Source organism: Crinia signifera, chromosome 4 (assembly GCF_055691185.1).
Source record: "Crinia signifera chromosome 4, ASM5569118v1, whole genome shotgun sequence".
NCBI lineage: Eukaryota > Metazoa > Chordata > Amphibia > Anura > Myobatrachidae > Crinia > Crinia signifera.
Window position 1 is genome coordinate 246,815,672 of NC_139220.1, and position 10,328 is coordinate 246,825,999.

The 10,328-nt window shown below is 35.5% G+C and overlaps 1 protein-coding gene across 3 annotated transcripts in view; it reads left to right on the forward strand.

Moving 5' to 3' along the window:
• Positions 1-10,000, forward strand: part of NTRK3 (neurotrophic receptor tyrosine kinase 3) — a 572,243-nt gene extending 562,243 nt beyond the window's left edge. Inside the window, exons 18-19 of one of the 3 annotated variants that reach the window (XR_014473528.1) lie at positions 3,330-4,057; positions 4,975-9,997. Coding sequence is in view for 2 of the 3 variants with exons in the window: in XM_083184207.1 (XP_083040333.1) it covers positions 3,330-3,515 (186 nt within the window). In the remaining variant the exon portion in view is untranslated. Of the gene's footprint in view, positions 1-3,329 lie in introns of all 3 variants that reach the window. The other 2 variants (XM_083184207.1, XM_083184208.1) reach the window with 2 other exon arrangements.
• The last annotated feature ends 328 nt before the right edge of the window (positions 10,001-10,328 follow it).

Below are 10,328 nucleotides of genomic sequence, written 5' to 3' on the forward strand. Positions count from 1 at the left end.
TTTATTGAGCCCTTCAATGTATTTTTTTTTTAACATTGAGTTATAGGCTTATGAAGCAATTCTTAGCGTTCCTCCTAACAATTATGTGACCCTTATCTTTGAGAAATGAGGACTGCTTGCTATCCAGCCATCAGTGTGGTTCCTGTGTGCCATTTACCTTTGAGGCCTTCTCCGCTCTCTTATTTTTGGAACCTGCGCTCATCCTTTGCCTTGTAGCATATTGGCCCTTATTCAGATCTGATCGCAGTACAAATTTGTTCTCAAAATGGGCAAAATCATGTGCACTGCAGGTGGGGCAGATGTAACATATGCAGAGAGAGTTAAATTTGGGTGTGTTGAAACTGAAATCTAAATTGCAGTGTAAAAATTATTCAGCCAGTATTTACCCTGCACAGAAACAAAATATCTCACACAAATCTAACTCTCTCTATACATGTTACATCTGCCCCACCTGCAATGCACATGGTTTTGCCCATTTTGAGAACAAATTTGTACTGTGATCAGATCTGAATAAGGGCCATTGTGTCAGTGGATTCCTGGATCTCTTCTCTCCCCTTTCTGAGTGACATACAGTGAGTTACAATGTCTTCCAGGCAGACATTGACCCCAGAGCCCACTTTTCCCAAATGATACCTTTGGGACTCTTTCCATCACACCCCTCCTCATGGACATCTACAGCTGCATTATTCTGCCAGGTCCTCTTTCTCTGTGTTAGTGAATATGCATGACTTTGGACTTCTTCATCTTGGCAAGAGCCCTTATTCCACAAAATACTGTATCTCTCTAACTCAACTTGTACCGTTTGGAAGAACAAGGGCAAAGCAGAAGTTAGATATGTTTTTGACTGTGTTCCTAACAACTACAAGATACAAAAAATGCATAAAATAAATATATATATATATATATATAGTCCAAAGTTCTAGCGTGTCTCCCAGGGGTCCCGGATAGAACAGAGAGCGGCACTCAAACGGATTTTGAGAAATCAAGGTTTAATTTTCAAGGTGGTAAAGGTGGCATCACATGGGCATCATCATCGACGTTTCAAGGCGGTGAGCCTTTTCATCAGGATGCGCTCAAAGTGCATATAGTGCTGTAATGTGTGAATAAGCACTATATGCACTTTGAGCGCATCCTGATGAAAAGGCTCACCGCCTTGAAACGTCGATGATGATGCCCATGTGATGCCACCTTTACCACCTTGAAAATTAAACCTTGATTTCTCAAAATCCGTTTGAGTGCCGCTCTCTGTTCTATCCGGGACCCCTGGGAGACACGCTAGAACTTTGGACTATATTATCTGATTGAGAGCACCACGGTAGCTGGCTTTATCGTCCGGAGTGCCGAGCAACACCAGGAAACTATATATATATATTTTTTTTTTTTTCTTATATAGTATCTCCATTACCAACAATTGTTTCTCAGCAAATCGGCATCCTCATTTTACACCACTAATTGTCAGTGTCCATTGACTATAGTTTTTCCTCTGCTTGCCCTAATAATTTTGTATTAGATACTGTATATATACATTGATCTATTTCCTCCCTATTTAAAATGGAGTTATTACTTTTCATAAAATTGCCAACTCATTTTGGACTCCCTGCCTTGTTCTCAAGAATAGGCAATTCAGAAAGTCCTCAAATGTTCTGATTGGTACCTGCCATCTTTTGTGTATTACAGTTCAGCTGAGCCAGTCCCACTTTATTCATAATCCACACTTATTCTCCATTTCAATTTAATTTACTGGTTGACTGTACAATGGATGTGTGATTAGTTTAAACTTTTTTTAGAAAACAAAGTAATAGTGCTGCATATTAAGTAGACCAGTATATGAAAAGTTGTTGTTGTTGTTGTTATTATTATTATTATTATTATTATTATTATTATTATTATGCTTAGTTGGAGCAAAACTATTTAAAGAAATGAATCAACTTTTGGGGGGTCTTAAGAACCAAGGTTGAGATCCACTGGTTTATGGCATTTCTTTAAATACCTTTGCTCCAACTAAGTTTAATAATAATAATAATAATAATAATAATAATAATCACTGCCATAATAATAATAATAATAATAATAATCACTGCCATAGACTATAAGAACCACTGCCATAGACTATATTGGCATCTGCAGCTATATAGAGACTGATTCGTAATATCAGTAATTTTGATCTTTATTCCTAAAATGAACATAGAAATGAAAACGTCAATATGTACAATGATTGTTAAAGGGGAGTGATTTGCTATAAATTATTTTGAAGATAACTTATTAAAGTTATCTTTTGTAAGATTCTGGATTATCTGAGGTATGGCCAACTAGAATGATGCTGTATGATTGTCAACAAAATGAGTACAGAGATGTAAGGACATGAGTAATGGCTTGAGTAAAGCTAAAAGTCAGAGTAAAGCAATGCAAGTTACAGTATGGTACCAGCAAAAAAAAAAAAATTAATAGAAGGAGAGAAGCACTATGCATAGAGGAGGGCACGGGAATTGAATATAATACATTGTATCATTTGCTAATGGAACCCAAATAGCTTGAGAGAATGAAGGATATGCCTGAGTGATTTGCACTATCTTATCAGCATTATAGTATTTTTGGATATTGGGCACAGAGAAACCTCCTGTTCTATTAAGAAGTTGTATAATATTTCTTGAGATCCTTAGGGATGTTCCAAATAGTACAGAGATGAGAAATTTGAAATTCACTGCAAAGAATTGAATATGAAAGACTTAAAATAGTAAAAGTAGATGAAATAAAAGTACAGTTTAATGTTAAAAGTAAAAGGAATTAAGGAATATATATGCATAGATTGCTTTTCATTTAGCATAAAGGTACCTATTTGACTGTCTGAATAAATGTAAGCCCACATTCCAGTTTTGAGATCGGCCCATGAAAAAAACAATCTTTTTTGGCAAGTAAGCTTGGCTGCAATAGTATATTATGGAAATAATTAAAATATTACTTACTCCATTCTAGGGTTATGTTGTTTTAATGTATTAGTATTGTAATTTTTATCCTTTAAATACCCCTTATGTAGCTTTTTCATACATTAATTTAGTGTAATTAGTGCCATTTAAAGCATTTTCCTTAGAGTATTTAGTCTTTCGTTTTTTTACTCTGTTAAGCACTTTGCCGAGGACCAGTATACGACTCGTATATGATATTAAGATACTAATAGTTGATAAAATATACAAATATCTGTGTTTTTATCATTTTGTTAGAGATTGTCAGCTAATTTCAATATCTTTTCTTTCTGTTTTATAAGGACAATTATTTATTTTTGACTTAATTGTTAAAAAATCTAACATATCCCTTTCATCCATTTTTTTTAGGTTATTGAGTGCATCACACAAGGACGTGTCCTGGAAAGACCAAGAGTGGCTCCAAAAGAAATCTATGACATTATGCTTGGATGCTGGCAAAGAGAGCCTCAGCTGAGGTTAAACATCAAAGAAATCCACAAAATTCTTCAAGCCCTAGGAAAGGCTTCTCCAATTTATTTGGACATCCTGGGCTAATGGAGACCATTTCTAAATTGTTCTCACCCGATTTACCCCTTCCTTCCTTTTCCTGCTTTTTTCCAGAAAATGTCTTCATATGGAAAAAACAAAAACTAAAAAAAAACTTAAGTGCCTGCAACATATAACAACACAGAAGGAAACCTGTAGCAGCAGATTATTATTTATGCTTCTTTTAACGATACAACCAATGAGGAAGACTCTGCTGTTACAGATTTAGCAAAGAATACAATTTATAAATTTGGGAACTTAACATACCACCAGAAATGTGGCAGTTCTTTTTGCTCCTGTTCTATCAGTGTGCAAAACCCAGTACTCAACTACATGCATAAAGACAATCCTGTTCTGACACTCTGCAATGGCATCAAGCCTTAAGATGATGCCACAGTCAATGGAGCATTTAACCTTTGTTGAGTTCACAATGGTGGATTGCAGCAACCAAATGTGATGTCTCACTGAGACGGGTAAAGAAGTTTGATGACCCGCATGTATATATATGAAAAAAACAACAACAACAACACAGCATCAAACATCAAACTGGGGTGAGAAAGGAAGAGCAATTCAGCCATTTTTGTGGAAGCTGTATATTTACCTACTACAATACTTCTAAATTTATGAACAATTTTTATAATTTGTTATTTCCTATATGTCTAGGATTTCTAATTTCTGGATTTCTGGAAAAGTATTTCGTACCTACGGGTAAAACAGTATCTTTGTTTAAGTCAACTCAATATTTTTTTTTTAAATTACAATTCTTTTTTCTTTTTATTTTTTCAACATTCTTTGAGAAATTTAAATATATGACCAGTGTTAAGGGAATAAAACAGGCAGTGTGATTTTTTTTTTAAATGTGATTTTGAGCACCTAGTACCTTTAATCAGTATTACAAATAAAATAACAAACCTTTAACTCAACTACGCAAATATAAGAACACCATTAAGGGAAATGTCTAGCAGGGGATGAATAATTTTTGTTAGTGTCCTTTCTACTTGTCGTGTTTTGGGTGTCTTTGTTTAATTGTAGTGTGTCTCAGGTCTGATTAACAGTACTTTGGAAAGTCAAATTTCACTGACTCTCCAATCATGTTAAATTCATGATGATATAAGTATCTTGGAAATATGAGGTCAGATTTATTTTCATAAATGAAACAATCTAGAGAAATAAAATTAAATGTCTTTATTATTATTTATGTACGCATAGAGGAGGACATTTTAATGAGGGATATAATATTGTCATTATACCATTCATAATTTTATTTCCCCATAGAAAAGAAATCACAATAAAAGTCAGCATTTATTGAGCTACTGTGACACAATATAGCATTTACATAACTGAGTGCAAAGGGAGACTCCAAGCATTCTTTCATTGCTATACTACTGTGACCTGCTTTACTTTAGTTTTGTTCATGTACTTTTTCATTGTAATTCATGTATCTTATTTAATCCATTGACTTAATCAGAGACTAGAATGGCGAGAAGAATGACATTGAGAAGGCTGCTCAAACCAGTAAGCTACAAATTAATGTTGCCTCCCATTACCATGACGAAAAAAAGTGGTACAAAGTATTTGCCTATTCAGTTGCGGTGAAATATATGGTACAGAGTACAGTAAGTCACAACGGAAGTTGGATACAATGGTTGAACTACAGTAACTGTGGATTACCTACTTTGTTGAAATGATCTTGAAAATAAATGGGAAAAAAATGAATGGATCAGATCAACACTAACCTTTAAATATGGATATACAAAAAAATAGATGTCATCCTTTCTTTTGTGGACACAGCAGTGAGTGGACACTGGAGTCACACAACGACATTATCAATGAAACAAATGAGAAACAGAGTCTACAAGTGTGGATATTTGTTTATAAAATGTCATTTTGTATCTGGCCTGCCTTGTGTGGCCAAAGTGTCCAAAGATCACCTGGTATCTGGTCCTAATCTACAACATCACTGCAGATGCAAAAAATTGCCTATGAATACAAAAAGTTTTGGGAAAAAGTATTTAATTATTTACACCATCCAGATGAGACATTGTGCAAGAAACCAGGCATGTTGGATCCGCATTGGCCTATAAAAAATGGACTTGCTGAAATATATATAGGGTTTTGTGATATGGGATTGGAATTGACACCTTCAACATGTCTATTGTGTATATACTGCGATAAGCTTTGGCATCTGTTAGACAACAGTACAAAAATAATTAAGAGGTCAAAAATGTCTTGGCTATCCTTTCAACACAAAATTGAGCAGTTACAGAGAAAAATATCCGAGAATACATCCAAGCTTAAAGTACTGTGGGAGAAGAAACATTTGACCTTTTGTGTGAAGATTCCCATACAAGGGGCAAGGGGTGGCTCTGAAAACATTTTGTTGATTGCATAATTACAGTGTGATTCTACAAAAGAACAAACTAGGTAAACAAATGCAGCATGGATTCTGGTAAAGAAGTAAACACAATAGTATAGGTCTTCAAATACCACTTACATTTTCTTTATCTGGAATAATGTTGCAATATGTGTTGTTAAATCCACAGTTTTTGAAGAACTGTACTGTACTGTTTCAATTTTGTTCGAGAGGTTTTTTTCTTTTTCTTAGTTGTAAACCTTTTTATATATTTTATGTCTAGTTTGTACTCTGTTAAAAATTATATGAAAGAGAACATTGTGCTACTTATGTAAATATCCAGTTCCACCATCTCTTTTCTGTCATGGGTTTGTTTGTATGTCTACATACTGTATGTATATAGTATGTTTTAATTTGAGGTGAATATATTATGTCATTGGAATTTCTATTTTGACTCACCTGAAAAGAAAACACGGAGTTGCTTGTGTTATGGAGGAATTAGCAACTTGTGATACTTTTTTTTATTTTGTATTCATTTTGGGCTATGCTTGCAGAAGAAAAAAAACATAATTGAGTTTAGCTGACAAAGGGACAGATTAAAGTGTCACATTGACCTTTCATTGGGCATCTATGCATGGGCATATATGCATGGGCATTTTTCAGAACAATTCAATTGTTGCACCTGGCAGCTACAGGTTTAGCTGTGCAAAATGGCTAAAACCTGTCTAAAGTTGCTGTTTGGGCATTTAAAAGTCCAGGATTGGGCACTCTGGGTGCTCAAACCTAAGGACTTTTACCCCCTTTTTTTCCCTCACACCTCTGGAAGCTGTGAGAAAAAATGTGTGTGCCACGGGAAATTGAGGGGAATATTTATTAAGCTTGGTGAAGTGATAATGTGTATGATTTGTATCACTGGCCAATCAGATCCTAACTGTGAAGTTACAGGCTTGGTTTGAAAAATTACAGGTAGGAGCTGATTGGCCGGTGATAAAAACCAGACAATTTTTCACTTCACCGAGCTTAATAAATCTACCCCTGAGTTTCATACTGCAGCTGTATATGTGTAGATGACTAAACTGAATAGAAATCTGCAGCATTTAAAGCTGTCTACTCTAACGCCACACACATCTTATCTCCCATGATGCATTTGGGGAATTTTAAACTGGATTCTATTATTTCCAAACTGCCTTATGCCATTTCTTTAAAACATCTCAAGAGTAGGGGCCATGCAATCAGTTTAATTCATATTAAGTTTACAATTTCACAAAGGAATCCAACCCAGAATTTTACTTGGACCTCATGATTTAAATACTGATAACATAAACTTTACATTTAATATTGTTCAGCGCTGATGACATAAGAAGTTGCAAAGACTGAAAGTGGTTTAAACAATAATATGTTCAAATTATTACAGTTCTAGTTTGATACTGCTATAGAAATTACAATCTTTCTTGAGTTGTAAATTGATAGTGCCACACTTGTAATTTACCAATGAAAATGTGAAATTTAATATTCATGGACCAACTTTGGAATCAGTTATTAACGGATACAGTCCATCTCTCAACAATCTCATCTTTCTGATGCTGGGACTGGAAATTGCACAGTGATTTGCTGTCTAGGCCTCAGTAAGTTGATGCTTTACTCTTTTTTAACAAACTGCTGCTGGGAGATGACAAATCCCATTACTGTAGCCATTAAGTTATGTCTATAAGCTGAATTCCAAAAGTTGAAAATAGATTCTTAAAACAAAGGTAAAAATTGGCACAGACACATTCCGAACTCAAAATATGATTGTGTCCTACTGGCTGAGTAGGAATGACTCCTGTATTAAGATTTTAGAAGGCATTTTCTGCATAGTTGACACTGACATCCAAGGTTACCTCTAAGCAGTGTGTTTTTGCAGAGAGAATGATTGTAATGTATACTGTACGACATGGTATGTCTACTGGCACAGAAAATCCCAGTTGAAACCCACCATACCTGTGCCTTCTTATACTCATGTTCTGATACCCTTTAATGTATGTATGTGGCGAGAGAGAGAGAGAGAGAGAGAGAGAAGCTACTTAGTGAGAGGGAAATGTAGTTTGCTCTGTATGACCTCAGCAGCATGTACTTGTGGCCATTCTCAAGCAGCCGCAGCTGCAGTTCTAGGCAGCATGCCAATCTGACAGTAGCTACGGCCTACAACTTGTCTAGAGGTGATGTACAAATGAAGGGGACAGGAAATATGACAAGCAGCAAACACCTCTATGTTTACTGGCTGATTACTTGTTAGAGTGAAGCCACTGAAACAGTCTCTACTGATCACATTAATTATGTCCTTCTATTTAGATGTATTTCCAAGAATTAGTATGCATTCATCAGTCTACAGATTAACATGAATGGGAAAAAAAAAATTGTTTGTATCTGTTGCTGTGAAAGTTTGCTAATGCCAAATTAGTTATTAATTCATTTACATTGAATGATAAGGAATAATACACATAATGCAGTCTAGTTATTCAGCATCATTGCCAAAGGCCTAAAGAAAATACCAATTTCCTTGATTAAGGTCTTTGGTTAAGCAATTGACTACATCATAGGCTAATTATTATTATTATTATTATTATTATTATTATTAATAATAATAATAATAACAACAGTTTCTTATGTAGCGTGTACATATTCCGAAGCGCTTTACAGAGTATAGTTGCCCATTCACATCAGTCCCTGCCCCAGTAGAGCTTACAATCTATATCCCCCACTACCTGTACACTCACACACAGACATTCTAGGGTTAATTTTGTTGGAAGCCAATTGACCTACCAGCATATTTTTGGTTGTGGGAGGAAACCCATGCAGACACTGGGAGAATATACAAACTCTGCACAGTTAGGGCCATAGTGGGTATCGAACCCATGTCCTCAGCTCTGTGATGTAGTAATGCTAATCATTACACCACCTGTGCTGCCCCAATTATTGTTTCCAAAATAAGTTTAAATAAATAACTGCAAGTTTCAAAACTTCCAGACCTAAAGGAGTTTGATTATGTGAATGGGGCCCCAAAACAAATGATTACTTGAAAATCTGTCTTAACTTAACTTCTGAAAAAGCTCTGATTTGTTCTGTTTTCTAGTTACTTCCAAAGTATTCTGTACCAAGGTGCACAGTTCACTGCAATAAACCCTACTCCATAGGTAATGGCTACAGTTGAAAAGACTTATGGTTGAAAAGATGTTTGCTTTAGAGATAAAAAATAGATGTCCTGCTTGTAAGCCTATTAAAGAAAGCTGCAAAGGGGTACCATTAGAACTTACAGTGGACACTGGTTTCTAGCCAATCAAATAACAATGGTGTACCTGTATAGACAAAGCACAGAAGGAGAACATTACTCTGACACTTTTAGAGCATTCCTGAATTAAGGAGGATATATGTACTAATTTCAAACACTTCATATTATTATTTTGGGATTATCATGTTATTAAACAGAAGTATAGTAGTTGTCATTTCAAGATGCCACTTGATTGTGCCATTTGTACCAATTAAGGGGGTTATCAATTAGTTATTTTTTTTCATATAAGAGAAAAAACAGGCCTAAGACAACCAGCAACTATTCAATTGCTGAGCAAAAAAGTAATTGGCAAATAATTCCTCAAAAAGAATTGAAAAAGGACATAATTTTGCCATTAGAGTGGCGAATACTCGTGTATTAGTGGCTAATTCCGGAACCACAATTGGATAAGGTGAATCCTTATCCGCTCTAAAAAAAAAAACAGAGAAAAATGCTAGGTGAAAAATAGGAACGAATTGAATACCCTTCAAAATCTGCTTATCCAATTGTCTATCTTTGTTCAGAAATGGCATTTGACATTCAGTATATATTTGTCAATGTACTGTAACAAGATCACCTTCTACTAATATAAAAGATCATCTTTTATGTTATCTAAATTAGTTCTCATGCAAATAAAAAAAGTAAATGAAAACTCTGTAGCCAAATAAATATAAAAATATAGGGCGAAATGTAATAGGGTGCGATTTTTAGACTAAAAAAAAATCGCACCAAATCGCACCTTTAAAAATCGCATTTTTTGCCGCGAATTCGCATATGTAATGAGATGCGAATTAGCGGCAAAAAAATGCGATTTGCCGCGATTTTTAGTCATGAAAATGTGCGCATTTTCAGTCATGAAAATGTGCGCATTTTTATAAATGCGCTTTTGTGCAAAAAAAAAAAAAGTTAAAAAAAAAACGGCGTGGGGTCCCCCCTCCTAAGCATAACCAGCCCCGGGCTCATTGAGCCGGACCTGGTTCCAAAAATACGGGGGGACAAAAAGCATAGGGGTCCCCCGTATTTCTGAAACCAGCCCCGGACTCTTGGACCGGTCCTGGTTCCAAAAATACGGGGGACAAAAAATCTGGGGGTCCCCCGTATTTTGAAACCAGCACCGGGCTCCAACAGCCCGCGGTGTCATGCCACAGCCGGGGGACACTTT